We start from the raw sequence: 22,873 nt of genomic DNA, 5'->3' as shown, positions 1-22,873 counted from the left end.
GAAGCGGACTCTCATACTGTGCCGTAAACGACTCGCACCTGCACAGGATTAAGGCGCGATCAGCACGCCGATATAAAAACTGTAAAAACACACTTACTTTGCGAAGTATTGAGTTGCGTTCCTGACACATTACCGAGCCTTATTTCCTTGTTTGGCTTCCTGATACCTGATTTCCTGTTTCTCGTCTTTGATTCTGCCGAGTCTACGATCGCCTGTTTTATGATTTTGCCTGCCGTTCTGGATTGTTTAGTCTTCACTTGTATTAATAAACACACCTTCTGCACTTCCATCCGTCTCCCAGCCGTCTCTGACAGAATACTTCACACTCCCTGATAAAGAGAAGCACATTCACCTGTTCATACGCCATGTTCAGGAACAAACTCATGTTAATGGTGCTGAAACAGACACCGCCACATGGTGCGATTGGAGTCTTGGACTCGGACTTGACTCGGATCAATCGTGGACTTGACTCAAAATTTTCTTTAATGACTTGGATTTGAACACTGGGGACTCAAGACTGGACTCGGACTCGAGGTTTAGTGACTCGACTACAGCACTGAGTAACATTAATTTAACGCTCCTTCTGTTAATGCTAAATAAACATCTCCTTCGAGAAAACATCACCATATCGATGATGGTAATTCGTGTGGAGCAGGTGTGCTGTAGAAGTCCCTGTGAATGAGTTGCTGCTAAGGAAACAATAATGTATTCGAAAAAAATGCAATACTTGTCTAACAGAGCTGCTGTTCGAGAAGATTAACCAACACCTTCTGAGCGATCATAAGCTCAACTTTTTTTTTTGCAACTACTTTTTTCACATCACCGCCCCTTATAACTGATCTGCAAAGTGCATATCAATGGAAAAACACAGTCAAGGAGGGGTGTGTAATTTAATAAAAAAAAATAAAGCTAATGGGAAAGAAGTGATAAAGGAAAACTCAAGATGGTCCAGTAAAAATAAAGGTACTTACAGCACACAGTTCATAAACGATCTGCGTCACGTAAGTATCAAGCCACAAAGGAAAAGAATAAAAAGTGTGAAACGATGTCGGAAAAAATGAAGGAAACAAAAACAACAAAAAAAGATGGATGACTTTTGTGTTTCATGCCTAAAACCGAAGAGCAGTTTAAGGCCCAATCCCAATTCTAATTTCTACCCCTACCCCTTCCCCTCCTCCTTCCCCTTGGCCCTTCCCCTTGAAACTGAGCTACAAGGGATAGGGCTTGAAATTCAACCCTTACGTATTGGGATAGCCCTTCAACGATCGCATACGTCATCGCGTACCTCCGTCAGCGTTTACGTTAGCAAAACGCGACCAAATGCGTCATTGGCTGCGACCAGCCGCTACAGTCAGAGCCAGAGGCAGAAATCTCTGCTGGCAGGGTGTGATTTGTTAACTAACACCACTGAATGGGATATCTTTGGCGCTTCGTGCACCACATCCGAAAGAATGAGGTGTCAGAACACTCATGTAAACAATAAAAGCGAGAATAACAGAACAAAACGTACGCAGTCAAGCAACCGAAAACAATACTCACTCCCAAAGCTTTTTAGCAGCAGCTTGGATTTCAGAAATCGCTGCTCATTCTCAGCTCGAAAGCGAATCAAGCGGCGTGTTTCCTCTGGATAACAACTTAAAACACGCAAATAATGGAGAAAATACATTTATGACAATCTTTCGCCGCGGGAACCGCCATCTTTCTGAAATCCGCATGAAATCTCGCTGAAATCCGCATGGCATTGTGGGAAATCACTCAAACCCCTTCGTTCGGAGTCAGCTCCAGGAAAATCTCCGTTTGGAGGGGTACAGAAGCCCTACCCCTTCCCCTACCCCTCCGCGTTAACTGGGATTGGGATACCCCTACCCCTTCACGTGAACGCGCAAAATGGAGGGGAAGGGCCAAGGGGTTGGTCCAAGGGGTGAAATGGGATTCGGCCTTAAACATTTTAGGGCAAAATCTTTGTTCAGTCACATCCCTAATAAACACTGAACATATCGCGTGCTCAAAGACTGTATTTCACATGAATGAACTTAAGACGTTCGCCATTTAGCGAAACCGGTACAAGAATCTCCGCGCGAGATAAGAGAGAAGGGGCGGGGCTTCCAGACATGTCAGTTAAGATACAGATGTCCGAGAATTCACAATACATACGCAAATCATTCCAAATGAATCAAATCTCATTTGATTGTGAAAAAAAGACTGCTCTTTTCATATTTTTTTGGTGATAACCTGTACAAGTGCATGCGGATAGTTTTTGCAGAGCCTCTGTGGAAAATGTGGAACCCTCGTCAGGTCTGATTATACAATATAATCCACAATAAACGTCTCTGGATATTGTAATATCACATATAGACTGTGTATTCAAATAATATTGTCTGGCTTTTTCTCGTGGTCTATCAGCTATATTCCATTCAGCTAGCGTGATGGTGAACGAGTTGAAGACGAGTAGCTGAATGGAATATATCTGATATACCATGAAAAAAAGCCAGACATTATTATTATTATAGGTAATCGTATGGGGGCGAGTAAAATTAAGGATTAATTTCACGAGTGATTTCGAAGTTTTGAAAAACTTCGAAATCACGAGTGAAATTGATCCTTAATTTTACGAGGAACCATACGATTACTTGTTTATAATATAGAGGGCCAAATTCATACTTCGGAAGCCATTCAAGTTCACAACATTTGTCATTCACGTTTTCTGAACCAATCTTGCACGTTTGAATCAGTTTCTAAAGCGTCTTTCATCATGACACAAAAAACTGCGATCGCACCTTGTCTAACTCGCAGCATTCATACGCCACTAGAGAGTCGTTTGTTTATCTTTCTGCGGCTCGTTTCTTAAACACGGAAAGCCAAAAATTCATACTTTTTTTGGTATTTTCATTTTCGCTTGCAGCTTTCAATTGGTTTATTTCTTCGTCAAATATAGCGAAACGAGGCATTGCTGAGTCAGCAGAGTTGGCCATTTTGTTGACAAAATTTGCAGATTTTTGTAACCGTAACCAAGCAACGAACTAGCCAATAGCATTTCAGAAATACGGCCACGTGTTAAGGAAAAAAGCCCTCCTTGTCATGGTCCTACCTGTGGGCTTCTCTCTTCAGGTACATCTCTACTCAGCATTACCGGCCGCGCCCGCTCTCACTTCCTCTTATTAACTTTCAGTGACTGTCATTGGCTGTTGCCGATCACCTGCTTCCCCCTGTGTGTATTTAAGCTGCAGTTCTCCCTAGCCTCAGTGTCAGATCGTCTGCAACTTCCAGTGTGATAACCTGCTCTGTGTTCCTACTACTCTGACTCCTGACGATATCCTGTTCCGTCTGACTCTGTCTGCTCTCCAGCCCCGGTAACCTGATCTGCCTTCTGTCCTGTCGACTCTGCCTTTTGCCTGCCTCTCCTGTACCTTTGCCTGATCTCCAGCTTGCTGAGGGACTACTGCTGGGAGACTGCCTGAAACCCCAAGTGTTGTCAGCCTACAACCACACCTCTCTGACAACGCCTGATCCCGTCTGATCTCAGAAGCTAAGCAAGGTCGGGCCCGGTCAGTACTTGGATGGGAGACCTCAGACGTCACCACCACACTCCCACCAGCCATCCCTGCCTCTCAGTCCTCCTGCCACTGAACTTCTCACACACACATTCTCCCAACTCCCTTTTCCCCTGTTATTATTAAACTGTGGTTTGAGTGCATTTGATCTCCTCTCCTGTCTGGTCCTTGACAGAACGATCTGACCAAGACATGGAGTCAGTGCCCGAACCCTCTGCCCTAGACCGGCTGCAGCGCACCGAAGGAGATGTCAGTCGGATGTCTGCCGACGTTGCAGCCCTGATCCAGCTTGGTCATCATCAGCAGCAACAACAACTGGACCAAGCACTCCAGCTGCTCACCGCCCTAGCACCCCCTGCTCCTCCGAGTCAACCATCGCCGCCCCTCGTTGCATCAGCCCCTGTCATACCCGCCGCTGACTGGCCAGCTCCGGGAGGTGCTCCTGCTGCACTCGATGCCCCGGAACCCAAGGTCGGTAGTCCGGAGCATTTTGACAGTGACCCCTCACAAGTCCGTGCTTTCCTGACCAGCTGCCGGTTGATGTTCGACCTGCAGCCCAGAACCTTCGCGTCGGAGGCAGCGAAGGTGGCCTTCGTCATCACTCGTCTGACTGGCCGCGCCCGCCTGTGGGGGACTGCTGAGTATGAACGCCGGACACCGGCATGTGCCTCCTTCTCCCTGTTTGCAGCGGAGATGATTAAGGTCTTCGACCTGGGCTCGTCGGCGGTAGAAGCATCCGGAGGACTGATGAGTATTCGTCAAGGCAGACGAACAGTGGCTGACTACTCGATCGATTTCCGGACCTTGGCCCAGTGCAGCAAGTGGAACATGCAGGCACTGGTGGACGCCTTTCTGCACAGCCTGGCCGACTACATGAAGGACGAATTGGTCTCGTATGAACAACCGTCGACACTCGATGAGGCCATCGCCCTGGCCGTCCGCATTGACCGCCGGGTCCAGACCAGTCGACGAGAGAGGGCCCGCCAGACTCAGTCAGTCATCAGCGCACGGAGAAGCCCGGGCTCACCAGACATAGGAGGGGCCCGGCTGAGCTCAATGATCATCCAATCCTCCACCAGCCAGAAACCTATGCTCCAAGTTTGCCTTCGTCTGTTGGATTCCACCCACACCCTGGCCGCTCTGGTTGACTCTGGCGCCGAGGCTAACATCATGGACACAGAGCTTGCGCGCCAGTTGGGTCTGCAAAGCCATCGCTTATCCTCTCCCGTTCCAGCCAGGGCGCTGGATGGCCATCTCCTTGGCACTGTCACCCGCCTCACCACCCCTGTCCCGATGACTGTCAGGCAACCACCACGAAACCATCCAGTTTCACCTGCTCCGTTCCCCCGGCCAACCTCTCATCCTGGGCTATCCATGGCTCCGCCAGCACAGTCCTCACCTCAACTGGGCCACTGGAGCGATAAGAGAATGGGGCAAGGACTGCCACCGGACCTGCTTACGAGCCTCCACTCTAACCCCTCATACTCCACCTGCCAGCTCTGCCCCCGACCTCACTAATGTCCCAGTGTGTTATCACAGCCTTCGGGAGGTATTCAGCAAAGCCAAGGCCACTTCCTTGCCTCCTCACCAGCCCTACGACTGCGCCATTGATCTCCTCCCAGGCACTGCACCACCCAAGGGTCGTCTCTACTCTCTGTCCGCCCCGGAAAGGAAGGCGATGGAGGCCTACATCAGTGACTCTCTGGCTGCTGGCCTCATCCGTCCATCCTCTTCTCCCGCCGGCGCTGGGTTCTTCTTCGTGGGAAAGAAGGATGGATCCCTCCACCCCTGCATCGATTACAGGGGTCTCAACGACATCACCGTCAAGAACCGATACCCTCTCCCACTGCTTACCTCCGCCTTCGAGCTGCTCCAGGGAGCCACGATCTTCACCAAACTCGACCTCCGGAATGCCTACCACCTGGTTCGGATAAGGGAGGGAGACGAGTGGAAGACCGTGTTCAACGCCCCCACCGGTCACTATGAATACCGGGTGATGCCATTTGGCCTTACCAACGCGCCAGCAGTATTCCAGGCTCTGGTGAATGATGTCCTGCGAGATATGTTGAACAAGTTCGTGTTCGTTTTCCTCGACGACATCCTGATCTTCTCAAAAACCCTGTCCGAACACACCCAGCATGTCCAGCAAGTGCTCCGTCGTCTCCTTGAAAACTCCCTCTTCGTCAAGGCAGAGAAGTGTGAGTTTCACGCCAAGTCTGTGGTGTTCCTGGGGTACATCGTGGCAGAGGGGAGCATCCAGATGGACCCTGCCAAAATCTCAGCAGTGACTTCATGGCCAGTACCAGAGAGCAGGAAGAAGCTTCAGCAGTTCCTGGGCTTCGCTAATTTCTACAGGAAATTCATTTGTAATTACAGCGCCGTTGCGTCACCCCTCACCGCCTTGACCAGCACCAAACAGCCCTTCACCTGGACTCCGGCTGCCAATGAAGCCTTTGCCACCCTCAAGGCTCGGTTCACCACTGCTCCCGTCCTCCAGATGCCAGATGCGGAGCGGCAATTCATCGTTGAGGTGGACGCCTCGTATGTGGGAGTTGGGGCAGTGCTCTCACAGAGGTCAGCAGATGACAAACTCCACCCCTGTGCGTTCTTCTCCCGCCGGCCGAACGCAATTACGACATAGGCAACAGGGAACTGCTGGCGGTCAAGCTCGCCCTGGAGGAATGGCGTCACCGGCTGGAGGGGTGCGTAGTCCCATTCCTGGTCTGGACAGACCATAAGAATCTAGAATACATCCGCACCGCCAAACGATTCAACCCCAGACAGGCCCGCTGGGCTCTCTTTTTCACCCGATTCAATTTCACCCTTTCATACCGGCCCGGATCTCACAACACCAAGCCTGACGCACTCTCCCGCCAGTTCCACAAGGATGATGCTTCCTCCAAGGATCCGGCTCCCATCTTACCTGACCCCTGTATCGTTGCTGCTCTGAGCTGGGACATCGAAGAACGAGTGCGGGAAGTCCTCCGTGACCAACCCAGCCCCAGTGCATGCCCTGCAAGTCGCCTCTTTGTTCCTGAAGACCTGCGATCCCAGGTTATACAATGGGGACACGACTCCCGTCTAGCCTGCCACCCTGGTTCCACTCGCACCTACCACCTGCTCGCCCAACGGTTCTGGTGGCCGTCTATGAGCAGGGATGTGCGAGACTTCGTCCGAGCCTGCCCTACCTGTAATCAGAATAAATCCTCAAGCCGGCCTCCTGCCGGTTTGCTCCAGCCTCTGCCCGTGCCTATGCGACCCTGGTCCCACATTTCCCTGGATTTTGTTACGGGTCTACCCCCTTCTAACGGGATGACTGTCATACTCACCATCGTGGACCATTTTAGCAAGATGGCACACTTTGTTCCCCTCCCAAAACTACTGTCGGCCAAAGAGACCGCCCAGATCGTCCTGCAGCAGGTCTTCCGCATCCATGGGCTGCCCAGGGACATCGTTTCGGACCGGGGGCCGCAATTCACCTCCTCTTTCTGGAAGGAATTCTGTCACCTGCTCGGGGCCACCGCCAGCCTCACCTCCGGATTCCGACCCCAGTCCAACGGCCAGTCTGAGCGGACTAACCAGGAGTTGGAGAAGGCACTTCGGTGCATGGCGTCACGCAACCTTAGGGCCTGGTGTGAACACCTGCTGTGGGTGGAATACTCTCACAACTCCCTCACCAGCTCAGCCACTGGACTGTCCCCATTCCACTGCGTGTATGGCTACCAACCACCCCTGTTCCCCAGCCAGGAGGGAGAGGTCACCTGCCCGTCTGCCTTCACCTATGCACGCCGATGCCGCCGCACCTGGTCTCAAGCCCGCGCTGCACTCCTCAAGTCAGTCACCAGCTACTCCATTGGAGCCAACCGGCAGAGGATGCCTGCGCCCACCTACCGGGTGGGCCAGAAGGTGTGGTTGTCAGCCAAGGACCTGCCCCTCCAGGTGGAGTCTCGTAAGCTGGCACCTCGGTTCGTCGGACTATTTCCGATCCAGAGGATAATCAGCCAGTCTGCTGTCCGGCTCCGACTGCCCAAGTCTATGAGAGTGCACCCCACCTTCCACGTCTCAAAGATTAAGCCAGTGCACGAGAGCCCGCTGGTCCCAGCTGCACCTTCTCCTCCTCCTCCTCGTCTCATCGATGGTGGCCCGGTCTACTCCGTCCGGCGACTGCTGAAGTCACAGCGCAGGGGCAGGGGCCTCCAATACCTGGTGGATTGGGAGGGCTATGGTCCTGAGGAGAGGATGTGGGTTCCTGCTGGGAGAATTTTAGACCGTACCCTCATCAGCACCTTTCATCGCCTGCATCCGGACCAGCCGGCCAACCGGAGGGGTCGACCAAGGGGTCCTTGTCGGAATGACGATGCGCCAACCGCTACTGTCCCCAAGTCTGATTCTGAACCAGATCCTGAGGCCTTGGACACTGACCGGTCAGAGGAATTCTGACCCTCCACCGGTATTCCCCCTCCTCCCGCCCGTCTTGGTGGATCTGTGGCTAGGGACTTCTGGAGCCGTCCCTTGAGGGGGGGTTCTGTCATGGTCCTACCTGTGGGCTTCTCTCTTCAGGTACATCTCTACTCAGCATTACCGGCCGCGCCCGCTCTCACTTCCTCTTATTAACTTTCAGTGACTGTCATTGGCTGTTGCCGATCACCTGCTTCCCCCCTGTGTGTATTTAAGCTGCAGTTCTCCCTAACCTCAGTGTCAGATCGTCTGCAACTTCCAGCATGATAACCTGCTCTGTGTTCCTACTACTCTGACTCCTGACGATATCCTGTTCCGTCTGACTCTGTCTGCTCTCCAGCCCCGGTAACCTGATCTGCCTTCTGTCCTGTCGACTCTGCCTCTTGCCTGCCTCTCCTGTACCTTTGCCTGATCTCCAGCTTGCTGAGGGACTACTGCTGGGAGACTGCCTGAAACCCCAAGTGTTGTCAGCCTACAGCCACACCTCTCCGACAACGCCTGATCCCGTCTGATCTCAGAAGCTAAGCAGGGTCGGGCCCAGTCAGTACTTGGATGGGAGACCTCAGACGTCACCACCACACTCCCACCAGCCATCCCTGCCTCTCAGTCCTCCTGCCACTGAACTTCTCACACACACATTCTCCCAACTCCCTTTTCCCCTGTTATTATTAAACTGTGGTTTGAGTGCATTTGATCTCCTCTCCTGTCTGGTCCTTGACACTCCTTGACTGACCAATCAGAATTGAGTAATTTGGCCCTCATTATTATTATACATACACATTCCTTTTGGTTGTTCAACGGGTCTTTCTTTTTCAAAATTCTCTCAAAATCTTCCGTATTTAGCAAAGCGAAGCAAACCTGGCGGCCATGTTTGTTTGGAAACTGTCCCAGTCGCTCGCTAGTGCGGAAGTTTTACGTCTCCAATGTGTGATACGCTAACAATATTGCATGTTATCGAACCAAATGAACGAAAAGTCGTCAAGCTTTTGAATTTTGTCTCTTTAGTATGAATCATATTATTCTGTCCACATTCACTGGATATGAGCAATCGTGCACTCTTATTGCCTACTCGACTACGAGGCTATCGGCTCATATACCGTGAGTAGAGAAAAACAAAATGGCGGCACGTGTCGCTGAACCAACCGAGGAAGAAATAAAAACTCTACTTGAAAACAAAACCCCCAAAAAATAAAAAAAGCAAGAAAATATGGAATGAAAGTGTTTGATGGTAAGAACGTATCTTTTTTATTTTAATTTTTCAAGAATTATTATTATTATCGCATTTTTCACAAATTGCTCCTGTCATTTCACTGGTTTGTTTACATTCTAAGCAGAAATGATTTTGTCGGACATTTTGTATGGAGTTTTTATTTAGCGAATTTGCAAAAAATAGAAATAAAAATGCTCCGTTTCTCAAAATCCAGTGAATGTGGCTCGAATAAAAGTTATTCCACTCAATCTCACCGTACATGGATTACAGACAACTCGGTGCTACGCGCCTCGTCAGCCATCAGCTCATGTATAACTCGAGTTTGTGGAATAACTGTTAAATATTCTCCTGTATATATGGTACAACCCCGATTCCAAAAAAGTTGGGACAAAGTACAAATTGTAAATAAAAACGGAATGCAATGATGTGGAAGTTTCAAAATTCCATATTTTATTCAGAATAGAACATAGATGACATATCAAATGTTTAAACTGAGAAAATGTATCATTTAAAGAGAAAAATTAGGTGATTTTAAATTTCATGACAACAACACATCTCAAAAAAGTTGGGACAAGGCCATGTTTCCCACTGTGAGACATCCCCTTTTCTCTTTACAACAGTCTGTAAACGTCTGGGGACTGAGGAGACAAGTTGCTCAAGTTTAGGGATAGGAATGTTAACCCAGTCTTGTCTAATGTAGGATTCTAGTCGCTCAACTGTCTTAAGGCCCGGTCACACAGCACTCCGCGTCTATATCACGTACAAAAAGATACAAAAATCTGGTGGACGTGGTCGTAAGTGGTAATTTTTGGTCAATTTTGGCTTTGCCGTGCTTTGTACGGGGTATGGCCGTCGGCGGCTGTTTCACTGCTGCAGCACTGCCAAATCACGGGTAACCGCGGCTCAGCGTCGTTGGAAGAGCGGCTTGCTGCGCATATAAAAGCGGTAGGATATGTTGAGCCTGTATCAGTTGGTTCTGTTGGTGCTGGAGCATTAAGATGAGGACATCACAGCGTTGAGGGTTCATGTTCACCCCTTGACATCTAGACTGCAAGTGCCGAGGTCTCAGAAAATTACGGTATTTACATGCCGCAAATCAGAAGTGATGCAGAAGTGATTAGACAGTGATCAATCGAATTTAGAACTTGTTTGAGACGTCGTTTAACGGGCTTAGACAGTGCTATGTACGCGGAAAAATCCATTTCTCAGTGATAAGCCGCTAAACACACGCTATATCCCGTGATACCAACGCGTAACACCCGTCCGATGACCGTGCTCTGCCCGTGATAGACCGCCAAACTTTCGCGTCTTACCACGTCTCCCCAAGTTTTAATAACGGCCGGGACACTGATTATCACGTGTTTTTCACCTGTGTTGCACGTCTTTACCACGTGTGCCGGCCGTGGTTGTCCGCGGTCTAAAGTTTTGAGCAGTCCAAAACTTTTTGCCGCGTCCGACGCCGTTCCGATTTTCCCCTGCGTCCTGTCACGTCTGTATATCGACTGTAACACGTCTTAACTTCGACATCAACACGAACAACATCGTCTGCTTCACGGGAGAGCACTTTTGGACGGGTTTTGGCCGTGATAAAGCCGTAAAGCGCTGTGTGACCGGGCCTTTAGGTCTTTTTTGTCGTATCTTCCGTTTTATGATGCGCCAAATGTTTTCTATGGGTGAAAGATCTGGACTGCAGGCTGGCCAGTTCAGTACCCGGACCCTTCTTCTACGCAGCCATGATGCTGTAATTGATGCAGTATGTGGTTTGGCATTGTCATGTTGGAAAATGCAAGGTCTTCCCTGAAAGAGACGTCGCCTGGACGGGAGCATATGTTGCTCTAGAATCTGGATATACCTTTCAGCATTGATGGTGTCTTTCCAGATGTGTAAGCTGCCCATGCCACACGCACTAATGCAACCCCATACCATCAGAGATGCAGGCTTCTGAACTGAGCGCTGATAACAACTTGGGTCGTCCTTCTCCTCTTTAGTCCGAATGACACGGTGTCCCTGATTTCCATAAAGAACTTCAAATTTTGATTCGTCTGACCACAGAACAGTTTTCCACTTTGCCACAGTCCATTTTAAATGAGCCTTGGCCCAGAGAAGACGTCTGCGCTTCTGGATCATGTTTAGGTACAGCTTCTTCTTTGAACTATAGAGTTTTAGCTGGCAACGGCGGATGGCACGGTGAATTGTGTTCACAGATAATGTTCTCTGGAAATATTCCTGAGCCCATTTTGTGATTTCCAATACAGAAGCATGCCTGTATGTGATGCAGTGCCGTCTAAGGGCCCGAAGATCACGGGCACCCAGTACGGTTTTCCGGCCTTGACCCTTACGCACAGAGATTCTTCCAGATTCTCTGAATCTTTTGATGATATTATGCACTCTAGATGATGATATGTTCAAACTCTTTGCAATTTTACACTGTCGAACTCCTTTCTGATATTGCTCCACTATTTGTCAGCGCAGAATTAGGGGGATTGGTGATCCTCTTCCCATCTTTACTTCTGAGAGCCGCTGCCACTCCAAGATGCTCTTTTTATACCCAGTCATGTTAATGACCTATTGCCAATTGACCTAATGAGTTGCAATTTGGTCCTCCAGCTGTTCCTTTTTTTGTACCTTTAACTTTTCCAGCCTCTTATTGCCCCTGTCCCAACTTTTTTGAGATGTGTTGCTGTCATGAAATTTCAAATGAGCCAATATTTGGCATGAAGTTTTAAAATGTCTCACTTTCGACATTTGATATGTTTTCTATGTTCTATTGTGAATACAATATCAGTTTTTGAGATTTGTAAATTATTGCATTCCATTTTTATGTACAATTTGTACTTTGTCCCAACTTTTTTTGGAATCGGGGTTGTAGAAAATGTCAAAATTTGTCCATGAAGAAGAGTTTTCCCGGGCTGCCGCAAATATTTATTGGTTGAACTTCTTTCCTGTTATTTAAATTCCAAACCACAGTCAGTTTATTATTTTCATTGGAAACCTGAAGGTGTATAACGTGGTGATGATGTGCTCAGGACCTGCTGCAATGCGATGATGTTGTTTTTGTCCGAATCCATCTGAGCTGCTCTTAACTTCTCTCTCAGGTCCCGAATCATCTGCTGGTACTCCAGGATTTCAGCATCTTTCCCTGATAACACACACTACACACACACACACACACACACACACACACACAAGCATGTGAGGACCAGTTGCTCCTCAGATGAAAATGGCTCTGTGTGTTTGGCACAAACTGCAAACTCCACACCAATTAATCTGTCAACGAGTACTTTCTCCTGAATGTATTCTTTGAGATCTGCTGGCGCGCACACATCCACTTTCACAGAAAAACAAAAAGGAAAAAAAAAACATATGTAAGTGTCAGACTCGCTTACTTTGAACAAGGATCATGTCCCCAGTGATTAATGTCAAAAGGAGATGAAATTTATCCTGATTACATGCTATGGGGTCATGTGATATAATTAACGATGTGAGAACTGAAACGACCATTATACTACATTCACCCCTCCCCCAACGCCTTTTGACTTTTAATGCTGCGTTTGTGGTGTTATAAGTGGTAACGTCAACCTCATGGTTGCTCCGACAGCACACGTATTTAAAACTCATAAAAAGCTATTTTAACCGTGCTTTCACAGATGTATTGAAAACAAGGGAAATAGTCCTGAGGTCAGGACCTGTTTTATTTTGAGCTTAAATGTTCTCCTGCTTTATCCTCCACAACCAGCTCTGATGTGTGTTTGGGGTCATTGTCCTGTTGGAACACCCAAATGTGTCCAAGTTTCTGCTGAAGAATTCTGCAATTCTATATTATTCCATCCATTTTGTGAAATGGACCAGTTCCACTGACAGCCAAACAACCCCAGAGCACGATGCTACCACCACCATGCTTCACACTTGGTACACAGTGTTCCTCTGCACCTCTGGTCATTGTGACCAAACAACTCAATCTTTATCTCATCTGACCATAAAACTTTCCTCCAGAAGGCTTTTTCTTGGACCATGTGGTCAGCTGGAAACTTTAGTCGAGCTTAAAGATGTTGATTTTCTAGCAGGGGCTTCTTTCTTGGATGGCAGCTTCTCAGTCCATGACGATACATTGGCATGCAAAGGTTTGGGCACCCTTACGGAAAATGTCTGTTACTGTGAATACGTAGTTAAGTGAGCAGAAGATGAACTCTTCACCAAAACGCATAAAGGTAAAGATGACACATTTCTCTTCAGCGTTTTATGCGGGATTTGTGTATTATTTTTGTTTTGTACAATTGGAGAGTGAAAAAAGAAAAGGAACACCATGCGAAAGTTTGGGCACCCCGATACATTTGAGTCCTCAGGTAACTTTTACCAAGCTTCCAGACCTTAATTATCTTATTGAGCTGTGGCTTGTTCAAATTCTTCGTTAGGAAAGGTCAGATGATGCAGATTTCAAAGCTGTATAAATTCTCTGACTCCTCAAACTTGTCCCTAAAATCAACAGCCATGGGCTCCTCTAAGCAACTCCCTCGCATTCTGAATAATAAAATAATTGATGCTCACAAAGCAGGAGAAGGCTACAAGAATGTAGCAAAGTGTTTTCAGGTAGCTGTTTCCTCAGATCGTAATGTTATTAAGAAATGGCAGTTAACAGAAACAGTGGAGATCAAGGTGAGGTCTGGAAGATGAAGAAAACTTTCTGAAAGAACTGCTCGTTGGATTGCTAGAAAGGCAAATAAAAACCCCTGTTTGACTGCAAAAAACCTTCAGAAAGATTGAGCAGACCCTGGAGTGGTGGTGCACTGTTCTACTATGCAGCGACACCTGAACAAATATGACCTTCATGGGAGAGTCATCAGAGGAAAACCGTTCCTGCGTTCAAGCCACAAAATTCAGCGTCTGAAGTTTGCAAATGAACATCTAAATAAGCCTGATGCATTTTGGAAACAAGTCCTGTGGACTGATGAAATCAAAATAGAACTTTTTGGCCACAATGTGCAAAGATATGTTTGGAGAAAAAAGGGTGCCAAATTCCAGGAAAAGAACACCTCTCCGACTCTGAAGCATGGGTGTGGATCGATCATGCTTTGGGGTTGTGTTGCAGCCAGCGGCACAGGGCACATTTCATTGGTCGAGGGAAGCATGGATTCGAATAAGCAAACTCTGGAAGCAAACATCACACCATCTGTAAAAAAGTTGAAGTTAAAAAGAGGACGGGTCCTACAATAAGACGATGATCCAAAACACACCTCAAAATCTACAATGGAATCCCTCAAGAGGCCCAAGCTGAAGGTTTTGCCCGGGCCCTCACAGTCCCCTGACCTAAACATCATTGAAAATCTGTGGATAGATCTCAAAAGAGCAGTGCATGCAAGACAGCCCAAGAAATTTGTAAAACTGGAAGCCTTTTGCAAGGACGAATGTGTGAAAATCCCCCAGGTAAGAACTGAAAGATGAAAGCAGAGCAAAGAAAAAAAAATCCTGAACCTTTGAAAGTCAAACTAAGATATGGGGGGGGGCGGCAACGTCCCCCGAAAAAATTTTAATAACACGCAAAACCCTGCATTCTAGTGCATTTTAGTGCCGGTACTTATTTTCACTCAAACAAGTTATAACTTTTAAGCCTTTTTCTTTCATGTACATTAATGATTAACATGTCAAAAATATCAAATTTAATTCCCCTAGTTAATGAGTAATTTTCAGGAGTGCATTTAGAAAACGCGGTGGTTTTCCTGGCTACACAGTTCATTACTTTGAAAAAAAATCAGACAGTTGAAGTTAAACTCAGCAAAATCCCAAAACAGTGCTGTTAAAAACTAAAGGTCTGTTAGAGTTTCTAAAGCTTTCAGGTTTCAATGTTGGGGACGTTGAGCCTCGTTTATCAATCTTTTAGTAGAGTTGTGCGTTTGCAGAAGCTAAAGTGAACTAAAAATTTCCAATTCATATTCATGCGAGTTGAAGCCAATTGTTTACATTAGTTCGTATTGTCTGTAAATTTAAACACGCCAACGAATACCAAATTTCTCATGTAAATCGGGGCGTAGCTAGGATTTTTCAAAGGGGGTGGGTGGGCAGCCTGAGTGCATTATGTAACGCAAAATAATTCCCATTGCTAGTTTTAGGTAGTTTAGAAACCGGCTCTTCCATTATTGCTGTTTCTTCCACGTTTTCTTGATGTTGTGTTCTAGAAACGGCACTAAAACTTAGCTTCGAAGCCACAAAATGCAACTTTGATGGAAAAAAATATATAATAAATTGCTGACCTCTCTTCACGTCGAAAGAAGGAGGAAAATTTTGCTTGTTTTGACATGGCGAATTATTAACACGAGGAAATACTCGTAATTCGCAACTAAAAAGACCGCAGCTACACTGGCAGCTTGAACATGCTTTCTAGTGCGACTGTGTTGCGCTTGCGCAGAACGGTGTCAGTCCTGCGCGCCTTAGCTCGTGCACCTGAAGGCGCGCACGCCTAATGAGCTCCGTTAACAAAGAACACCTGTCTTTAATCAATGAAATCCGAAAAATAAATTTCTCCATTCGGAAAACCGGAGATTTTCAATAGTTTTGTCAAATATCCGGATTTCCAGGTAAATCCGGAAGACTTTCATCTATAAGAACTGAAAGATTATTAGCTGGCTACTAAAAGTGTTTACAAGCTGTGATACTTGCCAAACGGGGTCTTACTAGGTACTAACCATGCAGAGTGCCCAAACTTTTGCTTCGGGCCTTTTTCCTTTTTTGTCATTTTGAAAATATAAAAGATGAAAATTAAAAAAAATTGTTTTTGCTTAAAATATAAAGGGAATGAATCATCTTTAACTTTATGCCTTTTGGAGATCATTTCATCTTCAACTTGCTTAACTGTTTCACAGTAACAGCAATTTTGACTAGGGGTGCACAAACTTTTGCATACCACTGTATAAAACTCGCTTCACTGTAGTCAGTGTTCCAGCAGCTTCCAGTTCATGGCAGGTCTGTTCCTTGGTGGTTCCTGACCATCTAAACCAGTTTCCTCTCAGCTGAAGGGGACAGTTTAGGTCTTGTTCCAGTAAAGTGGCTTCAGCTCCCAATAACTTGTACTTACATACAGTTGTTTGAACTGATCGGATGGCACGGTGGTGTAGTGGTTAGTCCTGTCGCCTCACAGCAAGAAGGTCCTGGGTTCGAGCCCAGCGGCTGGCGAGGGCCTTTCTGTGCGGAGTTTGCATGTTCTCCCCGTGTCCGCGTGGGTTTCCTCCGGGTGCTCCGGTTTCCCCCACAGTCCAAAGACATGCAGGTTAGGTTAACTGGTGACTCTAAATTGAGCGTAGGTGTGAATGTGAGTGTGAATGGTCGTTTGTGTGTCAGCCCTGTGATGACCTGGCGACTTGTCCAGGGCGTACCCCGCCTCTCGCCCACAGTCAGCTGGGATAGGCTCCAGCTTGCCCACGACCCTGCACAGGATAAGCGGCTACAGATAACGGATGGATGTTTGAACTGATGATCTTGGAATCTGCACTTTTATAGAAACAGCTCCAAGAGACATTCCTGAGCGTGTAAATCTATGATCCTCTTTTTCAGATCTGCACAGAGTTCCTGGGACTTTCCCATTGTACTGTGTGTTGGTCAATCCAATGAGTTCTTCAAACAAACCCTTTTTATGTTATGAACAGAGAAGCTACCAGCTTGGGTCAATCATCATCACTAACAGGAAGTTAAGAGGTCTCGGTCTTGGCAAGTTAAAAGACATTTTGGAGCTTTCAGCACCACAGAATTAATAATCTGCGCGAGTGTATGTATATTTTTGACCATGTGTTGATTTCAGAAAACTGAAAATAAATTTTTGATTAAAGATGCATGTTCTTGTAAAATTATTCCACCACAGATAAAGAACTGTAATTGGTCTTTACTATGATATAACCCACACCCCACACTTACCCTCCACTCCTCCACTTTAGCATTGACTGCAGCAATCACTGGATCGTCCTCCTCGGCCCGAGCCTGAATCTGCTGTGTCAGCTCTCTCACCTACACACCCAATATAAACAGTCAAAGAAAACCATAAACGAGCACAAATGATTTACGCTCCGTTTTATTCCGTTGCTGTCCTGACAGGTCGTGAAATCAGCAGATGATTAAAGAATAATTTATATAGTGTCATTAAAAAAAAAAAGAAAAGTAAAAATAACCTGCAGCATGGCCTGGTCTCTCTCTCTCCTCAGCTGGTCCATGAATCCGTCTGCTTGCTGCACCGCCACCTTCATCTTGTTGTACTCATCCGTCATCTTCTCCATCTCTCTCACCGACTCCTCCAGATTCTTCTGCAGGTTCTCTAGTTCGCTCTTCAGGTGCGAGTTCTCGTCCTCTGAGCGCTGCAGGAACCGGAGACAGCCGTGAGATACAAAACCGTTTTACGGTTATTCCACGAAACCGAGTCGTACATGAGCTGATAGCCGACGAGACGAGATCGAGTGGAGTAACTATTTTATTCTGTCCACATTCACTGGGTTTTGAGAAACAGAGCAATTTTACTTCTATTTTTTGCAAATTTAATAAACAAACATGTCCAAAAAAAAAAAAAAAAAGATACATTCTTACCATCAAACACTTTCATTCCATATTTTTTTTTTTGAGGTTTTGTTTACCAGTAGAGTTTTTATTTCATCCTCGGTTGCTTCAGCAACACACGCCGCCATTTTGTTTTTCTCTACTCACGGCATATGAGCTGATCTCCTTGTAGTAGAGTAGCCAATCAGAGCGCTTGATTGCTCATATCCAGTGGATGTAGATAGAATAATACCTGATATCTTGGTTTTCTGATTCCGATTGGTCGGAAGGTGTGGATTTATTTTCTATAATGAATCAGCAGCTCTGAAAGCAATTCAAATGGCAGGTTTATGTTAATACGCTCGTTCTAATACGTTATCGTTTCTATAGCAACAGCGCTTTCACAGGGTCTTGTATATGAATTTTTAAAAAAAAGTTTAAATCATTTACTTGGAAACGTTACTGACTAGTTTCTTATAACAGCATGCCCCTAAGTGTTTTATTCCTTACATAAAAGAAAAAAACCCAATAGATAGATAGATAGATCAGGGCTTTTCAAAGTGTGGGGCGCGCCTCCCCTAGGGGGCACCAGAGTTCTTCGGGGGGCGCAACATGAGGAAAAATAAACCAGAATAAGTTACTATTGCAGACATTTAGCGAACTTCAGCTAGCCTTTGCCAGAGACAAAATGGATCGATTTTTAGTACCTAAAGCTACAGTGAGTGAGGAGACAGAGTCTGGGCCAAGCAAAAAAAGAAGGAAGTATGACCACGATTATTTAAAGTTTGGATTTTCATGGACTGGATCTGAAGATGCTCCACTGCCACAGTGTGTTGTCTGCCAAGAGGTGCTCGCTAACGATGCTATGAGATGTTTAAAATGTGTAAAACAAGATGTTTTTAAAAAGCACAATGGTTAAAATGTGTAAAAATGTAATGTGTAAAATGTGTAAAAAATGTGTAAAATATGTTTTAAAAAGCACAGATGTTTAAAATGTGTAAAAAAGAGATTTTAAAAAAGCACAGATGTTTAAAATGTGTAAAAAAAGATGTTTTAAAAAAGCACAGATGTTTAAAATGTGTAAAAAACGTTTTAAAAAGCACAGATGTTTAAAATGTGTAAAAAAAGAGGTTTTACAAAAGCACAGATGTTTAAAATGTGTAAAAAAAGAGGTTTTAAAAAAGCACAGATGTTTAAAATGTGTAAAAAAGAGGTTTTAAAAAAGCACAGATGTTTAAAATGTGTAAAAAAAGAGGTTTTAAAAAAGCACATGTTTAAAATGTGTAAAAAAGAGGTTTTAAAAACAGGTGTTTAAAATGTGTAAAAAAGATGTTTTAAAAAGCACAGATGTTTAAAATGTGTAAAAAACATGTTTTAAAAAGCACAGATGTTTAAAATGTGTAAAAAAGAGGTTTTAAAAAACACAGGTGTTTAAAATGTGTAAAAAAAGATGTTTTAAAAAGCACAGATGTTTAAAATGTGTAAAAAACATGTTTTAAAAAGCACAGATGTTTAAAATGTGTAAAAAAAGATGTTTTAAAGAGCACAGATGTTTAAAATGTGTAAAAAAGAGGTTTTACAAAAGCACAGATGTTTAAAATGTGTAAAAAAAGAGGTTTTAAAAAAGCACAGATGTTTAAAATGTGTAAAATATGTTTTAAAAAGCACAGATGTTTAAAATGTGTAAAAAAGAGATTTTAAAAAAGCACAGATGTTTAAAATGTGTAAAAAAAGATGTTTTAAAAAAGCACAGATGTTTAAAATGTGTAAAAAACGTTTTAAAAAGCACAGATGTTTAAAATGTGTAAAAAAAGAGGTTTTACAAAAGCACAGATGTTTAAAATGTGTAAAAAAAGAGGTTTTAAAAAAGCACAGATGTTTAAAATGTGTAAAAAAGAGGTTTTAAAAAAGCACAGATGTTTAAAATGTGTAAAAAAAGAGGTTTTAAAAAAGCACATGTTTAAAATGTGTAAAAAAGAGGTTTTAAAAACAGGTGTTTAAAATGTGTAAAAAAGATGTTTTAAAAAGCACAGATGTTTAAAATGTGTAAAAAACATGTTTTAAAAAGCACAGATGTTTAAAATGTGTAAAAAAGAGGTTTTAAAAAACACAGGTGTTTAAAATGTGTAAAAAAAGATGTTTTAAAAAGCACAGATGTTTAAAATGTGTAAAAAACATGTTTTAAAAAGCACAGATGTTTAAAATGTGTAAAAAAAGATGTTTTAAAGAGCACAGATGTTTAAAATGTGTAAAAAAGAGGTTTTACAAAAGCACAGATGTTTAAAATGTGTAAAAAAAAGAGGTTTTAAAAAAGCACAGATGTTTAAAATGTGTAAAAGATGTTTTAAAAAGCACAGATGTTTAAAATGTGTAAAAAAAAAAGAGGTTTTAAAAAAGCACAGATGTTTAAAATGTGTAAAAAAAAAGAGGTTTTAAAAAACACAGGTGTTTAAAATGTGTAAAAAAAGATGTTTTAAAAAGCACAGACGTTTAAAATGTGTAAAAAAAAAAAGAGGTTTTAAAGAGCCCAGATGTTTAAAATGTGTAAAAAAGAGGTTTTAAAAAGCACAGATGTTTAAAATGTGTAAAAAAAAAGAGGTTTTAAAAAAGCACAGATGTTTAAAATGTGTAAAAAAAAGAGGTTTTAAAAAAGCACAGATGTTTAAAATGTGTAAAAAAAGAGGTTTTAAAGAGCACAGATGTTTAAAATGTGTAAAAAAGAGGTTTTACAAAAGCACAGATGTTTAAAATGTGTAAAAAAAAAGAGGTTTTAAAAAAGCACAGATGTTTAAAATGTGTAAAAAAGATGTTTTAAAAAGCACAGACGTTTAAAATGTGTAAAAAACATGTTTTAAAAAGCACAGATGTTTAAAATGTGTAAAAAAGAGGTTTTACAAAAGCACAGATGTTTAAAATGTGTAAAAAAAGAGGTTTTAAAAAAGCACAGATGTTTAAAATGTGTAAAAGATGTTTTAAAAAGCACAGATGTTTAAAATGTGTAAAAAAGAGGTTTTAAAAAAGCACAGATGTTTAAAATGTGTAAAAAAGAGGTTTTAAAAAGCACAGATGTTTAAAATGTGTAAAAAAAGATGTTTTAAAGAGCACAGATGTTTAAAATGTGTAAAAAAGAGGTTTTACAAAAGCACAGATGTTTAAAATGTGTAAAAAAGAGGTTTTAAAAAAGCACAGATGTGTAAAAAAAGAGGTTTTAAAAAAGCACATGTTTAAAATGTGTAAAAAAGAGGTTTTAAAAACAGGTGTTTAAAATGTGTAAAAAAGATGTTTTAAAAAGCACAGATGTTTAAAATGTGTAAAAAAAAGATGTTTTAAAGAGCACAGATGTTTAAAATGTGTAAAAAAGAGGTTTTACAAAAGCACAGATGTTTAAAATGTGAAGGCTAACATGTGTACCACAGTGCGACGTAAGACACTTGGAGGAAAGCGTTATCAACCTTCTTCCTCATACATGAGCTCAAAGTCAGACTGTATGCCCCTCCCACCCAGCACGCCCCATTTTGCTCTTTTGGCTGACCTGCCAGTTCTCCCAGTACTGGTCGGCCTGCTGGTTGGCTTTATTGATTTTCTTCTGAGCCTCGCTCCTCTCATCTCGGCTCTGGTGCGAGTCCTTCTGCTCCAGCTCCTTCCTGTAGAACTCAACATCCTGCTGGAGCTGCTCGTTCTGCAGATGGAGAAAAAGCAGCACATGGGTTCTGAAGATAAATCAAACACCGGTTATGAGACTTGTAGTTGTTTCGCGCTCTCTCTCTCTCTCTCTGAGCGTATGCTGGGAGCGAGTGGGCGGAGCGCTGACTGAGCGTGCGAGTGCTGGCCGCCGCGCCAGGAGTGTTTGTTGCTTTTCTCTCTCCTTCTCTTTTCTGTCTTTGTTTATTTTATTTATTTTTTGCGTGGTTGGTGTGTGTGTGCGCGCGCGCGCGTGTGTTGTTTTTGTGTTGTTTTTTTTTTGACCTGGGCGTCGATCTCCCTTCATTGGGAGTATGACTGACCCAGGGATGGATCTTGGTTTTTTGACTCGGCGTCATGCTATTAAAATTGATTCTAAACTTAGCGTTGAGACCCTAAGCCTTGCTATAGGTGAACTCGTTGGACATGAAAATGTCCTGTCAGTTTCACGCATGAACAACGTTGTTGTCTGTTTTCTTAGAACGATTGACATGGCGAATGCAATCGTTGAATGTGGCCTAGTGATAGATGGCCAATTCATTACTGCTCTCCCCTTGTCTATGCCGTCCAAAAAAGTCATGGTTTCCAATGTTCCTCCCTTCATTAGTGATGCTGTTCTACTGGACACTCTCTCCCGTTATGGGAAAATCGTATCACCAATAAGAAAAATTGCCATAGCTAGCAAATCACCCCTCTTAAAACATGTTGTCTCCTTCCGGCGTTCAGTGTATATGATCTGCAAAGAGCTGGAATTGAAACTAAATGTCAAAGTTGATAACTTCAATTATGAGATATATGTTACCACTGACACTACAATGAAATGTTTGGGATGTGGTCAGATGGGGCATTTCTGCAGAGATTGTCTTAAGACCCAGAAAGCAATTGATAATGTTCTTGTGACTACTGCTGAAGCTGGTGGTGAAACTGACAAGGTGGGCGCAATTGAGGTGGAAGGTGCGGTTGGGGTGGTGGATGATGCAGTTGGGGATAAACCTGGGGCTGCTCAGACCGAGGCTAATGGTGATGGAATGGACATTCAAGTTGCCACAAATGATGTACTTGATTTTGATGCGCAACCCTGTCCTAGTGCTGCTACCTCTGGAGTTGTGAATGGAGAGAGATCTGCAGACAATGTTTTGAACGATAAAGATGATCCAGAACAGGCTAGTAGTGTTGACCCTGCAGATACGCAAGTGTCACAGCCTAGCGTAGATCCGCCCTCCAGTGGGGAAACTGTCGCAGATGATGAGGAGAGTATAGCTACTGACGCTGATTTTAAAGAACCACCAAAAACTGTTAAAAGAAAGTCCACACGCAGTAATAGCAGTGCTAATAAAGCCAAGAAGCCAGTTACAGATCCACATAAGTCTGACATAGAAAGTGAGAATGAAGCTTCTGATTGTAGCATAACGTGTAGTTTGGCACTCAGTGGTTATCCTGGTCAGTTATATTCTGCTGATGATAT

General features: G+C 44.1%; 1 protein-coding gene across 4 annotated transcripts in view; it reads right to left on the bottom strand.

Annotated features, from left to right (window-relative positions):
- cep290 (centrosomal protein 290) overlaps nt 1–22,873 on the bottom strand; it is a 123,420-nt gene that overhangs the window by 79,105 nt on the left and 21,442 nt on the right. For all 4 annotated transcript variants that reach the window (XM_060928419.1, XM_060928421.1, XM_060928420.1 and 1 more), the window contains exons 7-10: nt 21,260–21,406; nt 17,370–17,552; nt 17,119–17,208; nt 12,249–12,371 (exon numbers count right to left, since the gene is read on the bottom strand). In XM_060928419.1, the coding sequence (XP_060784402.1) occupies nt 12,249–12,371; nt 17,119–17,208; nt 17,370–17,552; nt 21,260–21,406 (543 nt within the window). The remainder of the gene's footprint in view (nt 1–12,248; nt 12,372–17,118; nt 17,209–17,369; nt 17,553–21,259; nt 21,407–22,873) is intronic.

The sequence above is a fragment of the Neoarius graeffei genome, chromosome 8 (genome assembly GCF_027579695.1).
Source record: "Neoarius graeffei isolate fNeoGra1 chromosome 8, fNeoGra1.pri, whole genome shotgun sequence".
Lineage (NCBI taxonomy): Eukaryota > Metazoa > Chordata > Actinopteri > Siluriformes > Ariidae > Neoarius > Neoarius graeffei.
Note: the sequence above shows the minus strand (reverse complement) of the source record. Positions and strands in the feature narration are given on the sequence as shown.